This window comes from Dermacentor silvarum, chromosome 4, assembly GCF_013339745.2.
Source record: "Dermacentor silvarum isolate Dsil-2018 chromosome 4, BIME_Dsil_1.4, whole genome shotgun sequence".
NCBI lineage: Eukaryota > Metazoa > Arthropoda > Arachnida > Ixodida > Ixodidae > Dermacentor > Dermacentor silvarum.
Window position 1 is genome coordinate 41577263 of NC_051157.2, and position 21414 is coordinate 41598676.

Sequence of the window (21414 nt, forward strand, 5' to 3'; positions counted from 1 at the left end):
TACCAACAGCTTCCAGGCACGTAGGCAAGTGCACTCAAAGTAATATAGAGGCGGCACTTGGACAACCACCGTTTTCATTTACTAGCTCTATCGTTCAGCATTTCTAATATCCCATAGGCAATGTTACCAGTACACCTAAAGAATGTGTGGTGTGTCCACCGATAGAGAAAGGATTACTTAATTTACCATCATTTTACCAGTTTGAGGGCATGCTTTTACTAAACACAATTATGTATGATAGTGCCATGCATTTCCTTTCAAAGTTTCAATAACAAATGCTGCCTAGCATGCTGCAGCACGTCACGGCCACCTATATGTAGTCTTTCTCTGTGTGTCTTGTTAGGATTCAGTCTTGTTAGGACTCTTTTGCAGCCGACTGCATGTCACACAATAGTCCATCGAATGCACTATGCCTATTGCACACAGGCAAACGGGCTTGGCTGTGGACGAGCTTCAGCTGGAGGCATGGTGGGAGGCAGGAGAGGACAGGCCCCCCCTCTGGGCAACCCTGGTGGGTCTGCAGTGCGAGGGGGGCCTCCTGGAGGACACACGACTTCGGCCCTGCCGTCCCGGCGCCCCCAGTCTACTACCTGTGCCCCCCTGCTCCGCCGCATGGATGCGCAAGGTAAGTGCAGTGTTGTCCTTGGTTTTCGTGTGTACAAAAGGCAATGAAACTGAACTCGGGATGGTGGAACGACTTTCTCAGTGTCGCTATGTCATCCTCACCATACATAGCAGTCCTGCTATGTGTACCATAATGTTATTATAAAACACTGTTGAATCGCTTTGACATGGTAGACATTACATAAACTTGGATTCAGGTCAATATAACACATCATACCCATCAAGAAAATGCTGCTATGCCACAGTTATCTGCCAGGCCATTACAGCAGAAACTTACTTCAGTTCAAAGCATGTCATCTTCAAAGCACTGCACATAATGCAGTCAGTAGTACAGTGGCAGGCAAATGAGTTGGCACTCTTTTTCATAGTGCTGTAAATATATAGCAAGAAAGTCATTACCTTGTGTAGTATGTTGCATGCTTCAAGCATGCTAATTGTGTTTACCAAAACCAGCTAAGTATTGTATAGTACTAGTGATACACAATAGGTCAGAAATATTTTTATAAGAGCACTCATTGCAGTAGAACTTGTATTGGAGCCGTTGTACAGCTATAGCGCAATGGGTTATATTACACTTGCTCACCCTCTCTGCTTACACAGAGCAGAAAGCTCTAGTAGCCGCATTTTCCCAAACGTAACAGTAGGTAGTGTTGCCAAAGCGTTTAATAGCAGTTTTCTGAAAGCAGTTGTAAACTATAATAATTGTTCAGTTTGTACATTTTGCTTAGCAAAGCATATGTGGCGGCTTCATGGCAGCTCCTACATAAGAAAAATCCTAATTTTCCTTACCCAGCTTCCATATTCTGTACATTATGTACCTCCTGCATTTTGGTAAAGCTGGTAGAATTGGCAGAATTTTTCAGAAGCCCAATATCAGCAACATGTCATTGCTTTTTGATTCCAACGGTGAACTTTTAAAAGTCTAACTAAAATGTTACACAGTCTCAAACAAGACTTCAAATGTTTGGATTATGTGCAGGGCACCAGGAAGCGTTCTGGAGGCTCAGTGGCAAGCCTGGCTGTGTACACCAACACAGAGAGGCAGGAGCTGGTTGCCAGCTTGTCCGTGCCTTGTGAAGGCAGCCCACAACAGTGGCTGCTCAGTGGCACTGCTCTTTTCCTTTCCACACTAGACTAGGAAAACCAATGCTCAGATGAAAAACAATGAACTCCTTATTTTGAAAATGTGAAATAAATGTTATTTACAGCAATTTCAGCTTCTTGCGTGCCTTTATGAAGACCTCTGTGATGCGTAGGATAGCAAACTGGACGCTTTTTTAGTCAACCTCCCTAACCTTCCTAATCTATCGCTGCATGATGTGCACAGCTAGAACAGCAGTGGCATGCATGTTGTAAATAAAAATGAGGAGTCGTCATGTGATTTGTGAGGAAGGAGACACGTTGAGATGAAAATTAATAGTGCACGATGAACCGAGCGTAGCGATCACAGAGTGAAAAAATAAAAGATAAGAAGAAAGCACACTACCCGTGTGGGGCCAAACAATGGTGTTGGAAAGACATAGAGGGAGCAAGGGTCCACCAATGAATGATCCTGGTGCAGGTGCCAAGTATCAACTCTTGTCACATGGAAGCTATAAACCAGCATGCTCCGTATAGTTTCCAGGGCCAGCTATCTATAAGTGTGCTGTGCTGCTGCTGTGCAGCCCTTGCCTCACCCATCATCACTGCCCCCGTGCCAGCCATCACCATCGCCTCGATGTGCTGGTGAAATGCACAACAGGTTAATTTAGTGACTCTCTCGTCGCGACAACACTGCGAATCTTGCGAAATGCACCAGAGTGCTAGTGTCATTCCAATCTTTAGCTCTTAATTATTGCACATCGTATTACTGGACTGTTTGAGCTTTGTGCGTCGATTGGCATCATGAAGTGTGCACTACGGGCAGTGAACAGTCCCATCCAACTAACGCAATGCCGTATCTATTGACACTGTGTTTCATTAGCTCATAAAGTTCCATCACAACCGCACATTCATGATGTGCCCAGAGTTCTCACCTCGATTCAACAAATAACTTAACCATGGCATCCTTCCACAAGACGCATGTTGCACTACTGCCTTTTGGCATAGGCTGTTGACAACTGCGCGCATCATATTGCATTCCAACAACTGCACGCATCATCATATTTGTAATACAGTCAATGCTCATGACAACAAACCGCAGTAATACAGTGAGGAAGGTCTGTTCGATCCAAAATTATTGCCACGGTATGTTCTGAAACGGGGGGAACTTTGCATATACCGCTGTTTAGTTTGATAATTGGAACCTACAATTGATCGCAAGGAACTATGAAACAATCGAAATTAATATAAATAAATCAATAAAAAGCAGATTTCTATGGTAAGCACAAAACCATGCTAAAACGGCACAGCCTCTTGCTTTTCGCTGTTTTCCAAACGGTGGCTGCTGACAAATGGAACTTTTCCCACACAAGAGCATAAACTCTACCCCAAACAACAGCAAGATCCTTCTGTCAACAGAAAAATGTGTGCAAGTGATATTTCTGCTTTTGTAGCAAGCTGTCTTCCGTGCCAGCTGCCTGTGCCTGCTGCCCGGAATGAGCAAGTACATTGTCACTGCCGATGACATAAACATTGCCTACAGTTCAAACAAAACAATGGTCAGTATACTGACCATTAATTCATTCTATAGAACAAACTAATTTTATCTTTCGTGACAAGCGATGACCACTGTCAAACCTGTAGCATGAATAAGGGCTGCGATACAACACACGTTCAAATCGGAGCCCACATCTGACCGCAGCTTCGATGCATACGAGACAGCTCAACCGCTATCACATGCTTCGCAGTCTGGATGCTGTGAAGAGAAGCTTATTTTCTTTTTTGTGCAAATTGATTCAATGAGAAATAATGCATTCTCAAAACGATAAATTTTGCATTTGCCAGCAGTTCTTTTTCAAGCGCCGAGAGCTACGGCTTTGAAGCAAAATGGTTTAGGCCTAGCGGCACCCTCAGCACTAAGCCGATGTCCTAGAGTGGCATTGAGCTGCTTGCGTGGTCATCCCGTAAACTCTCCATGGAAAGTTTTCTACTACCAGCAAGTACTACTACTCCTGGCACATACTGCGTTGCTGTGGGAAGCTTGCTGATAGAATTTTCATTTCGTAACAAAAAGTGAAGTTTTACACATTATGCAAGTGGCTGGAAGTAGTTGCGTGCAGTGCACTGCCACATGTACGCATCGCCACAGCAATGTTGTATATGCACCATGCAGACAAAATTTCGTGCAAAATTTTGTCCGCTGTAGCTGATAGTCCATTATAGACGAGTTTGTTAAAAGCAGAATTTGTTGCATTGATCATATAAGCAGACTAAACTAAGTGAGAAAAATGGTATATTATATCCGAAAGTGTGTTGTATACGGATTCACGGTAACTGGCGTGGACTGTACCACTTCAAATCTAAGCACTCTCGCCTGCTGTGGTTGTAACAGGCATGACAAAAAAAGTTAGGGTGCTTAGAACTTAAAATGATATCGCAGATACCAACTTAAGCCAAAAAGAAATAATAATAATAATCCAGCTGGAAGCAGCACTCGTTCCTGCTCTGTATCCTCAGCTCCAATCGCAATATCATACAGCCCTAAACGTTGCCTTGGCTAATGATACATGTTCAGTTTAGCGCAGCAAGAGGAATAAATGTCTTGGAGGCAGTGCAGTGTAGCTCAAATAAAAACAAATCTATTCTTATGTTTAATAACAGTAAAATCAAGGGCAGACTTGCAAGTCTGGTCAACAAAGTGTGGTTTACCAACCACGCTTACAACAGCTCGTCATCACCGAGGTGACATGCTTTGTTCAGTTTCATTCAGGTCAGGCCTCCAGGCCAGCGAAAAAGTCTTGACTAGGTGGCCGAAGGTTTTCCACAGAGGACACATCCCAGAACTTGACACGTTGGTCATGTGAACAGCTGGCCACGAGGTTACCGTCGCGAGACACCGACAAGCTCTCAACTGGGAAGTGGCCATGTGAACCCAGCACACCCAGGCATTTGTTAGGCAGGACGCTTGCCACCCTGTGAAATAAAAATGATTTGACTGTAATGTTTTTCTCACCGATAGGGAGTAAACCAAAGAGCAAAGGAACAGAAGTCAGAACAGAACAAAACTCAGTCAGACCTTTATCAATTTCTCAGACACACAATGTAAGAAGCTGGCAGCAGGCAAATAAAATGCGCTTAGGCAGAACTGCGGCAACTTTGTTAATTTTGGCAATGTCAAAATGTGTTCTCGACATAAAACTAGCTCTGCATTGTCACTGCCACAACAAACTTGATGAAAAACTGGGAAAATTTGTTTTTATTTATTTGCACATACTGTCAATCCCTCATGAGATTATAACAGGAAGAGGATTATAACCAAAAAATTCCAACGGCCTTCCTTCAACTCTTTTAGCTGGTTGCTGTTATTTTATAACACACTGGTTCTGAGCTCCTAAATCAGAATGGGTCATTATGATGTCATATACAACACGCTCCCATGTCACCATCTCTCAATTAGAAAACAACGCTCTCCTGACACAATTTCCAAAGAGGCTGATCGCTCCATGAAACTTGTGCAGTGACATCCATTTCTTTTTTTCTGCAGTTCTAGGTGCCAAAACCACAATTTGATTATGAGGCAGCACACTGTAGTGAGGGACTCCAGATTAATTTTGCCATCTGGGGTTCTTTAAGGTACACCCAATGCACTGTACACAAGCATTTTTGCATTTCACCCCCATCAAAATGCAGCTGCCATGGCTGGCATTCGATCCCGCGCCCTCGGGCTTAGTAGCACTACGCCACAGCCACTACACCACCACGGCAGTTTACATCTATTCAGATACACAAATTAGAGCACTGCACGGGCCTGATTTTGCAGCCCGGGCCCGGCCTGGGCCCACTTTATGCAGGCCAAGCACCGCTAGCCTGGGCCTGTGATACCACGCCCGAGCCCGGCCCAGGCCCAGGCATTCAATACTAAGCTTAGCCAGGGCCCGTGTGTCCATGACCAGGCCCGGCCTGTAAGCACAAAAATTCATTTTTTACTTACAGATTGCACCGTATGTGACAGCCTCACCTTCTCGAGGTCTAACCAGCTGCAGTGTACAAGCAATAAAAGACCGAAATCTTTGTTTCTCCCATGGAACATCAGCAATCTGGCCCGTAGCCTGCTCTGTTAATTTTTCCTGTTATTTTTTCCGCTCACGCGCATGCATTTACATTGATCGTACGATTTGGTCCAGTAAGTTCATTTAGCATGCGATTTATATATATATATATATATATATATATATTGTAGTGAAGAGAAAGACGCACTGGGGCTCGCGCGCTTGCACTGCGTGCACGGGCGGGGGGAGAAGACAAGTTAGAGAATAGAAAAGCCGGCCCAGTGAATGGGTGTTGTCTCTGTTCTCTCCTTTACAATGTGTTATGATTGACGTGTGACACCCGTGCGGAGGGGATTATCGGAGGACCATGCCTAAACCAATGGAGGATGAATCCCTGATTTGCTATGGTTGTCTCGAGTGGTCCTCAATCTGGCGGGCGAGTCGCAGTGATTAATGACCCCCTTTGTGTGCCTGCGCCCAGGAAGCGAGAGGGTTCACCTTCCCCGAACTGTGTACCACCGGGGCCTCGAGTCGCCGCTAGCGGAGGCAAGCCCGGGAAACGTCGCCTAGGAGAGAGGGAGCAGCCACCGAACCCCCGACTGGACTCAGTACCTGTCACGTGACGTTGACCTGAGCGAAATCCCGCCTACAATGTTAGCGAGCCTATCTAAGCGGCCCCGCCATGTATTTTCTAATTATTCTCTTCTTCTTTATCCTTCATCAACCATGAAATAAACTGTGCAAGTTTTGCACTAGAAATCGTCTTGCCCCTGCCTGATTACCATGGTCTACCGGACGCCTGCAGTCTGCCGAGAACGCCACGCTACGAAGTAACGCCGGTCGAGCTTGAAGGAACCGGCGTAGCAACAAATGGCACAGTCGACAATGAACCTGCCTTAAGTATTTCCTCGCGCGGTTCTTCGTCGTTCCGGGTCCCTCCTGCCCAGGAACGCCATACACACTTCCTCAAGTATGGAGCCCGCCAACCTACCACCGTCGCAAGTACCCACTGCACCGTCCGGGGACGGCGTCCAAGCCTCCTCGGCGGCTCTAGGACAGGGATGTTCCGATAACCTCGTCCACGCCATCGCCAAGCTGACACAACAGCTCCAGATTATGACGACCGCCTTCGCATCCGTCAGTGGTTGCGTCCTGCCTGGGAACGCCGTCCACGCTTCCCTGCAGCCGGCTTTCGTGGGAATACCAGCGTTCCGCGGCTTACCAGACGACGTCATCCTTTGGATTGAAACTATCAATGCCTTGGGTGATCGTCATGCTTGGCCAGAACAAAAGAGATGGCTGATTGCAGCAAAGCGACTTTGTGGTGCCGCCAAGGCATGGGAAAACTACGAAGGCATCAAGCAGCGGTCCTGGCCTGCATGGAGCGCAGCTCTGATAGCTGCTTTTGGCCGGTTTCCTCAGGCCTACGACGACCCCGGCCAGCACTGCTCTGCAGCCGGAGCTCCCGAGGAGCACCACCTTGACGCGGCAGTGGTGCCCAGCGACGCCTGGAAAGAGAGGTCCGCAGGCTGCCTTCCCGCAGACACCAGGCTCACCGGGTGTTGCCGCCGGCTCTACCGAAGACGGTGGGAAGCGCGTGGAGACCACCGCTCCTCCTTTGACATGGCCGTCTACGCCAGCCGAGCTTCTGCGACTGCAACCCCATGAAGCTCGAGAGCAGCACCATCTCGCCGTGGTAGTTGCACCCAACAACGTTTTGGCCGGCAGGCTCGCGGCCTGCACCGCTGTATACGCCGGTTGCGAGCTACTTTTCCCGCCGCGGGTCTTGGGCTCTGCTTCGACCTCCTGCGCCACACCATCACTGCCAAAGCCCGAGATGACATCCCATACACTGTAGTTGGCTACATAATCTCCAAGCTCCACACAGGAACCACACCTCATCACTTCAAAGCAGCCACTGGCTGAATTCGGATACTTTCAAACACCGCTGAGAAACAGCAAAAAAACCCACAAGAGACCAGACGCGCAAGATACCATCGTTTTCGGCGCAAACACAGCCGTCTACTGTTTCGAGCCTTAACAAACGCGCAACTCTTACTTTCGCGACGCACATTGCAGGCCAGGTATCTCCTTCCGAGGGCACAGCTTCTGACCAGAACAGTTCAGTTGCAAGCGACGTTCTGCCGAGACTTGCCAGGTCGAGCACCTCGGAGTGCCTTCGACCGGCAGCTGCAACGCTGCGCAAGCGCATGTCGCGTCGCGCACCGGCATGGAAAATCGCCCTGCCATTGCCTCGGACATCTGGTATACCAAACCGACGCACTACAAATGACCGTGACCAGTGCAACCGTCCCCGTCTAGCGAGACAGACGGCGCTTCAGTGTCCGAGACCGCCTGCCATGTTTCACCAAATACGACGTGATAATCATCGGCGAGACAAGCGACCCGAGCGCAACTCTCAGTGCCGACCCCCAGAGAAGCTGGTTGAGCACAGGACGGCCCTAACGATGACGACTCCCATTCCCCAGTCTTGTTGATTATATATTTCCGTCACAGCGCGCCCTCGCAACCACCTGAGCTACCTTCCGCAGCGTGGCCGAGTGTAATGAAGAGAAAGACGCACTGGGGCTCGCGCGCCTCACACTGTGGGTGTGGGCGGGGGGAGAAAACGATGAGTCAGAGAATAGAACAGCCAGCCCAGTGAACGGGTGTTGTCTCTGTTCTCTCCTTTACAATATAGATATATAAACAGGTGAATTCACGAGCATACTGGTTAAAATAAACACACAAGTAAAAAGAGACATCGCTTACGTTAGCGCTAAAATAATATAATATTGTCGAGAGGTAATATAGCAATTGCAAAATCGGTAACAGAGAAGTGATTAGAAGAGCGGGTTTTTGGTATAATTTATTTTTCCTGACACGGAAACAGTGTTCGTTTTTGTGAGAAAAAAAATTTTCCGCTCCATCTGTTATCCTATTTTCTGTGCTAAGGTAGGTATACCAAGAGCCAGCGTTTTGCACGTGTCATTTCAGCTTGGCACAGAATACTTTGAATCATGTAATATACATAACGTTCACATGTGCTGGAAGGCCCGACTTAGGCCCTTTGCTTCAATCCAAGTCTGGCCCGGGCCCGCGGCTTCAAGCCCGGACCCGGCCCGAGCCCGCCGAAAAATGCTTCGGACGGCCCGGCCTTTCCGGTCGACCCGGGCCCGTGCAGTGCTCTAACACAAATTGCAGATGTCATCTCTGCAATACGAACTGTTTTACAGGCTGCCACAAGATGCGAGGCAGTTCGCCTTTTGAGTCGAAGAACATGCAGCAAAAAAAAAAAAAAAAAAACTAAACAACGATTAAGATACTCCCTAATGCGAATTTCGAGTGCTGTCGTTTAGGTGTTTTGAATTTGCATTATATTATGGCACAGAATTTGATTCTGAATGCGCTCAGCGACAGCGCTGGGCCTCTGCTCGGGCAGCGACAGACGAAGCATTTCCACTGGTTGCATCGCTCATTGTTCAGAAAGAAAGCGTGAACAGGGGAACACGTGGCTCCCGCGGAGCGCATTGTCTAGCGGCAGCGCCGCCACATACAAATTAGCGCATGCGCAGTGGGTCCGAAGCCCACACCGGCACATTGTTTCCGCACAGGCCGCATATCTGGTCGCCAATGGCACTCTTGCTTTCTTCCTCACCCTTTCGCCATACCCTCGGCCACTTTCCGCCTCCTGGTTGCGCTGCACCCTCCTCTCCGCTTTCCTGCTCGCGTCTTTCATCCCCCCGCTGTGCTCTTCGTTCGCTTTCATCTTTCACTGTGCTCGTTCGCTCGGTTACGCAACCGACATTCGCCGCAGGAACGGCCGCTTAAGAGCTGCGCTCTAAGGGATGTATGGGTACAAAGGCATTTGAGTTTTTCATAAGAAGCCTACAAATTTCAGTCCAACTAGAGTAACTTAGCACAAAGTGCTGTACAGACAAAAACAGAACAGGTAAGGAGAAGTGGTGTTTCTGTCTTTCCAGGACTTTGCGTTGTTACCCTAGTTAGAATGCTAGGCCATCTAGCCCAACAGTCCTTCTACGTATTTCACCCTGGTGTTGCAAACGGTTGTGAAATTAATTTTGGATGTGCTAACATCCCATACAAGTACACCTTAATCCAAACAAGACAAACCAGCTGCTCATCGCTGGCAACAGCCAACTGACCTCCCCTTTTTCGTGACAGTGAGCACCTTTAAATGCAATGCGAATGTTTTTCTTTCAAGCAAAAAAACTCCAGGTAATTAAATGCCCATGGATAAGAGCTATTAAACATTTGCTCAACTCAGGAGAAACATGGACCAAGATAGCACATATAAGGTGTTGCCACCAGGAAACCTTGGCTTCATTTGTAGGAGAAATGCGCATTTGTGTTAATTCTTATCATACCTTTAATTCACAGTAAAGATTCTTGATGTTCTTGATGTGCTGGTAAATTTTCACCGACTTTGACTTTGTAGCTGTGGGACAGCTGCAAGCCTGACAACCTGAGGGCATCATAAATGATTGGCCGATGAAGGAGAGGGACACCAGTCGCTTGAAACTTAGCTGCCCGGTCAGGTGTCCGCCGTAACAGTTACTCTGAAGCTTGTCCACAACTTTTAAAACTACAGCCCGTGTGAATGCACTGAAAATCTTTTGCATTCACTTGCCTTTTTCAATCAAATAGCAGATAGTTGTCTTTTCCAGGAAAAAGGGAGGACATACCGAACACGACCGTCAGCAGTGCCCAAGCAGAAGAGGTCTTCAGTTATGGCAACCAGACTGTCAACAGCCTGCGAGCGGCCCAGTGGAAGCCGGTCACCCATGTTGTCCCAGCGACCCCAGCTGAACAAGTTCACACTGCCGTCACCAGCACCCACCAACACCTTACGGCCGTGCTGGAAAAAAGAAAAAGTGCACCCCATCACTATCATGCACATCACCAATATTGCTACACAACAGCAATATTTCAACAAAGATGTGAGCGGACAATTACATTATCACAAACTAAGATAAGAAGACAACCTAATCATGCAATTGTCCCCATGTCCACAAGGAACTGTAGAAATAAATAGATTAGGAACACTGAGCAAGATAGATGCAAGTCATGCAACATAATGGACAACTTTTTCCTCAAGCATGCCGACAGTCAAAAGCACTCACACAACATGAAAGAAAATATGTTAAGTCTAAAGCCCACTAATTTTCATTACAACCAATGTCCAGAATCAATCAGGCCTACAATCTCAAGCTACTGGTCACTAGTAATACAGTAACTACACTCCTATTTATATTTAACAGACAATATAGGGTAAGCTACACAAGTATAGAAGTTTCATCTTGCGCGTTTCTCAGTGCTGCTGTTTCTGATAGACAAAGCTTTCTTAGAGAATGTCCTTGTATTCTACAACTACGACTTGTGGACGTAAGGTTATGTCAAATCACGTATTATTTGATGACCTTTGTGGTTCGAGTATGCAACGTAGTGTGTTTTGGTGGCAAGCGCAAGTGGCACATTGTGGCCGCTACTCACAAAAACATTCCACTCCGCTCACTTGGTGTTAAATAGGTTCATATCTGCGAGACCTTTCGTGTAATAATTACGCCATACTTTGCAACACAAAAGTAAAACACCTAATGTCACACTGAGATATACATGGCATGTTTTTCATATGGGACGTACTATTTCTTGGTTGCGAATGCAAGTAGTGAGAGAACTGTATCTCCAGCCTTTGTAGCATTGCTTGCTGTGTATGAAACAGAATATAGGTATTCTATCAAAAGCATAACAGATCTTTACATTAATGTTAGTTTCAACAAGCACAAAGTTGCCGTGACAGCATTCTGCTGCACAAAGTCAGGGATTCCGTCAACTGAGCATGCAAGAGGGCACAGAAAAAAAATGCACCTGCCTTTAGTATGGCCAGAGAGAGAAACTCATCCTCAAAGGGTTCTGACTGCAATTGGAGTGCACGCTGCCTCAGATTGAAGGCTGTCAGAGTCCCATCTCCACTGCATGGTCACCACATAAGACATTCAGTGCTAATCCACGTCACCAGAATGCTGTACGTAGGCAAAGCATTAGTTTCTTTACGACTGTCACATGGTATCATCTATTGCATTCTTTGCTGTCCTTACTAATCCCTCACCTGTTCCACCATGCCACAACTATACGTGCAAGAAAGCCATGGTTGGCTTTAATTGTTCACACAATAAATGGCCTGTCTAAGCAGCTTTGTTCCCGAGAGGCAACAGTAGCTTTAGGGCCAGTCACTTCCTCCCTGCTAGCAAATGTTTTGTAACGTTAGTTCTGCCACACTACTAAGCAAGGCAAAGATTTAAAAATTATAGCAGAACTCATCTCACAATGACTTTCGACAGTAATGCAAATAGCAATCGAGCGACAAGCCATATTCCTGAAGTCACGTTTATTTAACACGTGTAGTGGCAATTCTGAGACTCATTGATTGGCTATTTGCCGCATACTGCAATATCGTCCCACTTTGTTATGGCACTCACTTTCCAACGTCGCCCATGAGCATGGAGGCTGTATGCCGCCGACGCAGTGACGATGGAATGACAAAGAAGGTAAGATATCGATGAAACAACAAAGGCGTATAAAAACGATGGCATGATGACAATGAGATGTCGATTATTAAATTATGATGATGGTATAACGACAATGGAATGACGACTTGAGTATACGAGTTGACGACGATTATAGTACTACTGATACTGCCTATGTGACGTCAATGAAATGACAACAGTAGCATGAAGGCGGCGGCATAATCACGCCTGAATGACTACAGCATGAAAACAATAGAATGACGAACAAGGAATGACGTTGACGGATCGACTAAGGTGGTATGACGACAATGGGATGACGACACTGAAGTGATGACGATGGTAAAACAACAGTGTGACGACAACGGTATGATGACGATGGCTTGACGAGACTCAGAAGTCGAAGTTACAATGATGACAATGACGATGACGACAGCTCCCTGATGACAGTATGACTACAATGGAATGACGATATTGAAGTGATAACGATGGCGAAACGACAGTGTGACAATAATGGCATTACGATACTGAATTGATGGCAATGGTGAAATGACAGCGTGACGACAACAGTACGATTACGACGGCATGACGAGACTAGGATCTCGAAGTTACAATGATGATGACGGAGCAACGACAGCTCCCTGACGACGGTATGACGACGAATGCATAATGACTGTATGACGACGATGCAGTGACAACGAAGGCATGACAACGGCGTGAGGACAATGGGATGACAATGAGCAAATGATGACAAGTGTGACGACTGTATCACGAAACCTGTATGGAAACGATGGCATGACAATGATGGCACGACCATGACGGCATAATGCCGACAGTCTAACACTGGAGCCATGATAGCGACTGGAGACAGCATGACAAGGGTGGCATAATCACGATTGAATGACGACAGTATGATTACAATACAATGACGAAGAAAGAGTGAAGTCGATGGAACAACAAAGGCGATATCCCAACGGCAGCATGACACTAATGGGATGACATTACAGAAGTGATGACAATGATAAAACGACAGCATGACGACGACAGCAAGATAAAGACTGTGTGACGACGATGGCGTGATGATGACGCTGGCGTGATGACGACGTCATGACGAGAGTCGGTTGACAAAGCTGGAATGACGATGATACAATGACCAGGGCAGCATCACGACACCGAAAACATCTAGTGACCCAAGTCACTGGTTCGGAGTAAAGGCATGACGAGGGTAGCATGACAAGAGTCGGGTAGGGAAGCTAGAATGACGAAGATTTAATGACCATGATGACATCAATATGGCAGGGTGACAACAAATGCATGACAATTGTACGTATGGTTTTTTGGTTTTAGTTGGTCCGCCAAATCTGATTTTGACTGAATTACGTTTTTCTAGCAGTTGTTTTATGGCTAAAACTGAAATTTGAGAGCAAGATATGACAAAGAAGTCAGCAAAGTGTCCTCAAGGCACACGTGTAATTGTCACACCATTAGTCGGACTAGAAACACTAAATGATTTAATCTTTTAAAAACTGTCTCTGCATTTCACTACTGGAAGAGCAATGGTTAATGTCTATGAAAATAGTGGCCAGACTTGTCTTTCTTGAATTTAATCTCAGAACAGCAATGCCAGTGACATCATATGGACACCACAATCTTCCCAGTACTTCCACTGAGCATGTTGTTCCCAAAAGCTATCAAGCTCTTGCCCGACGGCTGAATGAGAAGCCGTGGGCTTGCTCCTGTGATGACAGACCAGCTGATAAACAAGTATACCTGCAGTGATCAGGCATGAGTTGACATCGCCAGCTAAAGAAGGGCCAACACCAACACTTCAACGAAGAAGGCTACATCTGCAACATGACGTTTAATAAAGTGTCAACCCAAAGTGATGTCTCCTTTTATCTATTTGCTTGCCATCAGTCCATCAGCTAAGAGCGGCCACTACATGATTCACAGTGTAGCCTGAAAATAAGCTGGTGCTGCTTCCTGATTCAGAGTTGAAGCTGTATGCTGTGCATGTTGTTGTCATCACGCTGACGTGGAGCTATGGGTTGGCCTAAAAAGCGGTATCCAGCACATTCAGCTTTGAAAAAAGATGGATCACTTTGCATGACTGGAACTTAGTAAATATTGGTCACAGTCGAGTTGAGAAGCCACCAGTAGTTTTATTGTTGATACACTCAGTTAGCTCATTACAAGTAATTATCTCATTTGTTAATTACTGTCCTAATAGACAAGATATAGAAAGTTGTAGACAGAGTTGAGAAACATTAAACGTTCATGTTTTCTGCAAAACACAATTAGCGTGCTGAATTTTTCCAGCTGAAAAAGAAAGGCAGCGAAACGTGAAAAATACTGCGCAATTACGCACCCACCCACACAAGAAAGCGACGCCCACAAACAGGATCACTGAATTGAAAAGGTATTGCAGCACAAAAGATAACTGTCCGTGACAAGTAGCTCAAGTACCCTTTCATGGCTTCCAAAATCAAGCAGCAAACATGAAGTCTACACACGCTGTTACATCTTGGAGCCATGACCCTTCCGAAATGTATTGTGGCTTCTCCGCCAGGTGTCATTCGCGTAAAATGACCCACCATTTTTAAATACTTTGTTCAGGTTAGCTGTATAAGCCTGTATAAGCCTCTGGTACATGTTCAAGAATTCAATGCTCTCACTGGTATTAGATTATCATGCAACTGGCCAAGTGAAATGTGAAAAAAGATGGCATCCTTTTTATCCATTTTTGTATCGAACTTTAGGGCTGAATAACTTTAGGTAGCATGAGCTAACATTTGCGATTATTTCTACATTGAACACAGGACCGCAATAGGTGCTCTTCGGCCATATCTGGCCCTTGTGCCATAAAACCCCATGCATCAATCAGGATCACATAAAGGTTTCTTCGATACAGAATGATTTACAGTAAAAGAGAGCATTGCAAAGCACCTTTAACAGGTTAAGGTTAGCCTTCACAGAAACCTCACTGAAAAGTCAGGTTTAGGCACCTGCATGAACTGACCTGGTGGCCAGCAGTACTCTGTGGTTGTCACCTGTGGCCAAGTCACTGATGAAGTCATCACTCTCCCGACATTCCATGACAGCAGTGTTGCGCCGACGGTCCCACACCTGCAAAGATAGCCACATGCATAGGTCAAACACCTTCGCATATTTACACACAGAGGCACTGTACACTTGTCTAGAGCGCTCTGTACACTTGTCTAGAGCGCTCAAACTCCGTTTTTTGGGCTGCACTGGCGCCGTCTACCGATTACGCCTGGTTCTAGATAGCTTGCATCTGAGTGTGTTTTCACACTGATGAAACTGCCCTAATCTTTTTTGTCTTGCTCGTTACCGAGGCTCCAACAGCTGCAATCGCCACAGGGCCACACAGCAAATGTACAAATAATATGTCACAGAGTGCACTTCTCTGAAAGTTCTGCTACATGTTACCTTCACTCTCGCTTCCTGATCCTGCCCCGCGTTCACTAGAAATCACAGGTAAATGCAGCTGTTAAAGCCTCTGTAACTGGTAAGGCAAAAGAAATTAATGCAGTGCCATCTTTGTGACTGCACATGCTCAAATGCAAGCTATCTCGAATCAGGCATTACTGGTAGCTGGTGCCCGTGCAGATGGCATTCGAGCGCTCTAGACAACCATTGTGCTAACAACTTTATGCAAGGCCTGTAGGAAGACATGTCAAGTATAAGACATGCTCATGTAGGTTGTTAACATTTTAACATTTTCCTAGCATTATTTAGAGCAGGAGTGGCCAAAGTGAGACTCATACACCACACACAGTTGTTAGCAAGTTCATGTACAGCTAATAGCTGACTACACACCACAGTGGCTCATTTGCTATGCAGTTCTGCTGCTAAGTATGAGGTTATGCGTTTGATTATTGGTCGTGGTAGCTACATTCTAATGGAGGTGAAATGCAAAAAACGCTCGTGTACACAGGTTTAGATGTACGTTTGCAAGGTGCCTATTAGTTATGGGGTACAAACGGTTTCCCCCTCACTGCCACCACGGTCCTCAGACTCCAGACATGCAGTGTGAGGTCCCCCTCTTAGCCATGCAGTGATGCTCCTGCACGTTGCCCGTGACGCACCCCGTGGAGCTGGGGAGAGCTCTCATCCAGAGGCCGCGATTCCACTCAGTCTAGATTACATGGACATGCCACCATCCGCATTGTTCCAGCACCTCTGGATCATGAATGAATACCAGACTCAACCGGGGACCCGACTTCCGAGATCCGACTTCCGCGCTGTAGCCTCCAGTGAGCTGGATTACAGGGGCGCGCAACCAACCCCCAGCCCCAACAGCACAGTTATTGACTCTCTCAAGGAATGCAATTCCATACCAAGGCTTCCAAGAAATTGGATTACAGAGGCATACCAAAGCCCCCAGCCAAGTCGGTAAAGTTCCTATTGACGAGGTCTCCCAAGTGAGCATAGATGTTACTCTTCCTTGGATGCAAGCCAGGGGTACTCGAATTCATCCGGCGTCATTCTTTGTGCCATCCCAGGCAGTCAAAATTAGTCCAAAGCCCTCCACTATAAAATATCTCGTAGAACCAGTGTTGTTTTGGGATGTTATTATTCATGAATCAATCAATCAGTTCACAACTAAATACTTGGCCAGGCACCAATATTGTCTGCACAAAACCAGAAAAGAACCACCTATGTGGGGATTATTTCATCTGGAATAATGGTGAGAGGTACCATTTTTTATTTTGTACGAGCAATACTTTGCCACATTTTCATTGATATAGGGAGCACCTTGCCAACTTGGGTACGGGCCATTGTCAGAAATCAAGCCACTGTTGCTTAGCAAATTAAAGGGAGAATTAAAGGATACTGAACAGTGATGGCAAAACCTGGACACCAATGTTTCGTGTGGCTCTTGAACAAAATTAATCATTCTTTGCGGCTCCAGGAGCATGTCCACTTGAGCCATCTGTGACCTGCAGCAGCACTGGCACAAAAAAAAAAAAAAGCAGATCCAACGCACATATTGTAATCTATATGAAGCAAAGCTTTCATGAAGCGGCTAATTAAATGCTATAAATTTGCCCATTTCATACCTGCGTCTTTTGCATAAACGAAACTGGTGTGTACACACATGCTCTTGTGCTGTGCAATGCGACAACTCTTATATTGGCTTGTATTTCTTTGTTTCTTCTCATTTGTTTTAAATGTACCACCTGCTTCTTGGCCAATCCCTCATGTGTATGTGCCATAGTATGGAAATTATCATTGTCCACAACATGCGGAGATCATCTCAAACAGCTATTTGGCATTGGCCCAATATGTATCGCCCGCTTATTGGCCGAGCCCTCGTTGTGGGTATGTGCCATAGTATGAAAATCATCATCATAATAAATATGTGGTGATCATCTCAAAGAACTGGTTGGCATTGGCACGATAGAAGTATATATACGATAGTGGCCTAATGGGTAGAGCATTGGGCTGCTATGCTGGGAGGCCCAGGTTTCATACCAGCATCAGGCATTTAACAAATTATTTTTTTAAGTGTGAGCTATTCAGCAAAACAGCAGCAGCAGCACCACCCACCCAGCCAGTAGCCACGTTCAGGAAAGACCGGAAAGGTTCGCAAAGAAAGGGTCCCTTTCAGAAAAAGCACCCAAAGAGATATTCGACAAACAAAACGATAATTTGTCTTGTTTATCCCGTTTCATCCGTGGGTGCCATTTTTTGTGCCAGTGTTCTAGACAATTATGCACCAGCTAGCCGAGTGAGAAGCTAAATGAGTTGCTAATGAGAAGCTAAATGAGTAAAAGTGCTAAATGAGCTCACTTAATTCCAGAGGAAGGTTGGACGACACATTCTTTTCATGTGTGCTACAGCTGCCTAAAGTCCAACACTGCTTTGAAAGCGCTGCTCACAAATGGCGCCCAACCAAACAAATTGATTGATTAATTCATTGATTGCTTGATTGATCTTAAAGGAACAATAAAGGCAAAAATGATTTCTTCTGTATCAGTAGCTTACCCTTCCACAATACCGAAAACACCCCTCTAACCACCAGAAGCCACTTGGCAAGCCAGAAAGAAACGAAAAACACAGAAGGCGAGTGGTGACGCCACCTTGAAGTTCCCGCACCAGCTCACCGTGAAGTCATGGATTTTGACAGCGTCTTCTAGGTCTCAGTTAATTCTTTAGCGGTAAAGAGTGACTACATTGTGATCTAAAGGAGCCCAACACTGAATGTGGCAAGTTTCACGAACTTTTACTGAGCCAACGTGGCTCAAATACGAAAAATTACTTTAGAAGTCATGACGTCAGCACTTCAGTGTGACGTCATGTAAAGAGTGTGACGTGTAAAGTGTAGAGTGTGACGTGTAAAGAGTGACTACATTGTGATCTAAAGGAGCCCAACACTGAATGTGGCAAGTTTCACGAACATTTACTGGATCCTTTAGATCACAATGTAGTCACTCTTTACACGTCACACTCTACACTTTACACGTCACACTCTTTACATGACGTCACACTGAAGTGCTGACGTTGGGGTTTCCGCGCAAAATTCAAAAAGATTAACTTTGAGCTTCATTTTCTCTTGTAATAATGGACCTGTTGCAGTGTAATTAACGCCAGCAGAGTTTTTGAAGAATACTTTATCAGTCTAAGTTGATTTACTGTTTTGCTTTAGTGCCCCTTTAACATCCCAAAGCAACACAGAGGCTATGAAACATGCCGTAGTGGAGAGCCTCGGGTTAATTTCAGTCATTTTCAGTTCTGTAACGGTTCTCCATACAAAAGTGTTTCTATGCCTATCAGAATGCAGCTGCTGCAGCCAGGAATCAAACCTGCAACCTTGCCGCAGCAGCATGCCATAGCCACTGAGCCACCACGGCCGGTTGACCAAACAGAAGCATTATATAGTAACCATATGTCAAAACATATGGAATACAAACATTTGCAGTAAAACATTTGAAATCACTTGACAATCAAATGAAAGACAATAACCTAAAAACTACTATTTGTCACTTGAACAGCAAAACTTCCCTTGAAGAAACTGTAAGGTACCTAGAAAAATGTTTATTCAAGAGAAACATAAATATATGAGCTTCTTACAGAAAATGTAATTTTGAAATTTTTTGTTGATCTGAACAGTTTGCTCAAGTGGTTTCTTATTTGAATAAACATGCCCCTCAGATGTGTGCATAGTGCTCAGAATGTTGCCAAACAAACACAGAAGGGAACAATTTATATAAGAAATTGTGATCATAATGCAAACTATGGTCGGTGACGTGTTAGGAATGCCGCAGCCTTTTGCAACATAAACCGAGCACACGTCCTTAATCTTCTTACCCTGCCTTCATTATAATCGCAAACCCCTTTCCCAGCATGGAGTAGCAGGCCAGTCACATCACTCAGGCTGACCTTTCCACCTTTGTCCCATTACAGTTCCTCTCTCTCTAAAAGTGGCACAGCAAATTGTAGGGGTTTCTGGGCCAACTAACTGCCACCCTGTTCTCTAAACATTTCAGGTGTGGTATGTGCATATCAGATGCACGTGGGGCGCCGTGGCCTCACAACATCCCACCACCCTTAAAATGATAGCTTTGCTATGTCATTGATTGTCAAGATTTGTAGAGAAGACAACATAACATCATGTGTCTACAGTTGTGCTTAAAATGAGATTTCGGTGAAGTGATGAAGCACAAGGTACCTTGACATGGCCATCATCATCGCCGGACGCCAGTAGGTGCTCGTCCACAACGCACAGGCTGTAGATGGGAGCACTGCAGTACGGCAGTGAATCAGATTGGCTCACTCACGATTGAAGGTGCACTACCCACCTGTGGGCCTCTGGGAGGCGCTGTGCCACTGCACCCGAATTCAGATCCACCATGCACAGGGACTGATCCTTGGAGCCCGTAAAGAGCATTGAGCCATCAGCCGAGAACCGGAGTTTGCGGCAGGACGTGCGATGGTGCGTCAGGTGCAGCAGCTCGCGACTAGGACTGTCCAAGGCGTATGAATGGACAAAGGCATCGCCTTCCACAGTGCCAATAGCCACTGCATCCCGTGTCGGATGGCAGCAGACATCAGTAAGCAAAGTTTCAAACGGCATGTCATCTGGAGCATCGCCAGAGCCGATCTGTGGCTCTGAGCTGGGCTGCTCCTGGGCATCTTCACTGCCGTCACTGCTGTCGTTGCTGTCAGACATGATCGCTGCAAGAGAGATGCCTCGTCACTCTTCCAAACAATGCTCGGGGATGTGGCAAAGCAGCCTGATCGACAATCCGTCAAGGGTTTGCACTATTGCCAACTTTAAAGCACTGCGCAAATAGATATAGAAACCCAAGTTGAAGTGCAACATAAGGCGAGAAATTGCATAAGCATCATTTTTTTTTTTTTTTTTTTAGCCAGTGCGTGGACAGCAACAGCATTTACACATGTTGCTACAAAACTGCGCGTGTCGGTTCCTATGAACGTTGGCACACACGTGTGCATGTTGACAAACCAACGCGCCTGGTATGAGAAGCATCGGGCGCTGGCCGGCGGGCGCGCTACGCGCACGCTCTTGAGCGCTTCAGGGGCTGATAACTTTTCTCCTAGTTCGCGACAGAGCTTCTATCAAGTGTGCTGCAAACGAGGCGAAGACAGCGTTGGTTGCACACTTGACATCAACGTGATTCCGCGCTCCGTCGACAAGCAAGTTGCACCAAACCGTCCTAGGGGGGTTCGTTTAACTCATTTAACAGTCATGTTGCTCATACAAGACTGCACACACACAACAGCGACAGACCCATCCCTTAGTTATTTTCGCTCATTCCAAAATGATAAAGACACTTCAGCCATGTGGAGACACTTACCGGCAGTCGATTACCGAATTGACGAAAAGACCTGGCCGCCTATTTCGGGGCGAGTTTTCCTTAGATAAACAACAACCCAGGAATTAGGCGTTTCCCCGCTCAAAACTGTAAAACGCGTGCTGCGGATAAACAAGAGCGCCAAATCCTACGGCACGCGATCCTAGCGCGAACCTTCTCGGAACCTTGGCTGCGCTGCGGGCTTCGCGGTGATCAAGCGGCCAAGCCAACGGCCGAGCGGCTACGGGTAGCGCCAGCGGTTCAGTGGCGCCC

The 21414-nt window shown here is 46.2% G+C and overlaps 2 protein-coding genes across 3 annotated transcripts in view; one reads left to right on the top strand and one right to left on the bottom strand.

Moving 5' to 3' along the window:
• LOC119448571 (cytoplasmic dynein 2 heavy chain 1-like) overlaps nucleotides 1-1829 on the top strand; it is a 76008-nt gene extending 74179 nt beyond the window's left edge. The window contains 2 exon segments of the mRNA XM_049666413.1: nucleotides 427-625; nucleotides 1604-1829. Coding sequence (XP_049522370.1) covers nucleotides 427-625; nucleotides 1604-1762 — 358 coding nt within the window. The 3' untranslated portion in view covers nucleotides 1763-1829.
• A 2513-nt stretch (nucleotides 1830-4342) lies between these two features.
• On the bottom strand, nucleotides 4343-21362 carry LOC119449843 (WD repeat-containing protein 55). Of its 2 annotated transcripts, none has more exons than XM_049665475.1 (7): nucleotides 21159-21362; nucleotides 20125-20524; nucleotides 19995-20067; nucleotides 15318-15424; nucleotides 11647-11746; nucleotides 10460-10632; nucleotides 4343-4677 (listed from the first exon to the last, which is right to left on the bottom strand). In XM_049665475.1, exons 2-7 carry the CDS (start codon nucleotides 20493-20495, stop codon nucleotides 4476-4478), a joined length of 1026 nt encoding a protein of 341 aa, XP_049521432.1. In that variant the 5' UTR covers nucleotides 20496-20524; nucleotides 21159-21362; the 3' UTR covers nucleotides 4343-4475. The 2 variants fall into 2 exon arrangements, with proteins under 2 accessions (XP_049521432.1, XP_037569039.1); XM_037713111.2 differs by having other exon boundaries at nucleotides 20125-20500; nucleotides 21145-21362.
• Nucleotides 21363-21414: the final 52 nt, after the last annotated feature.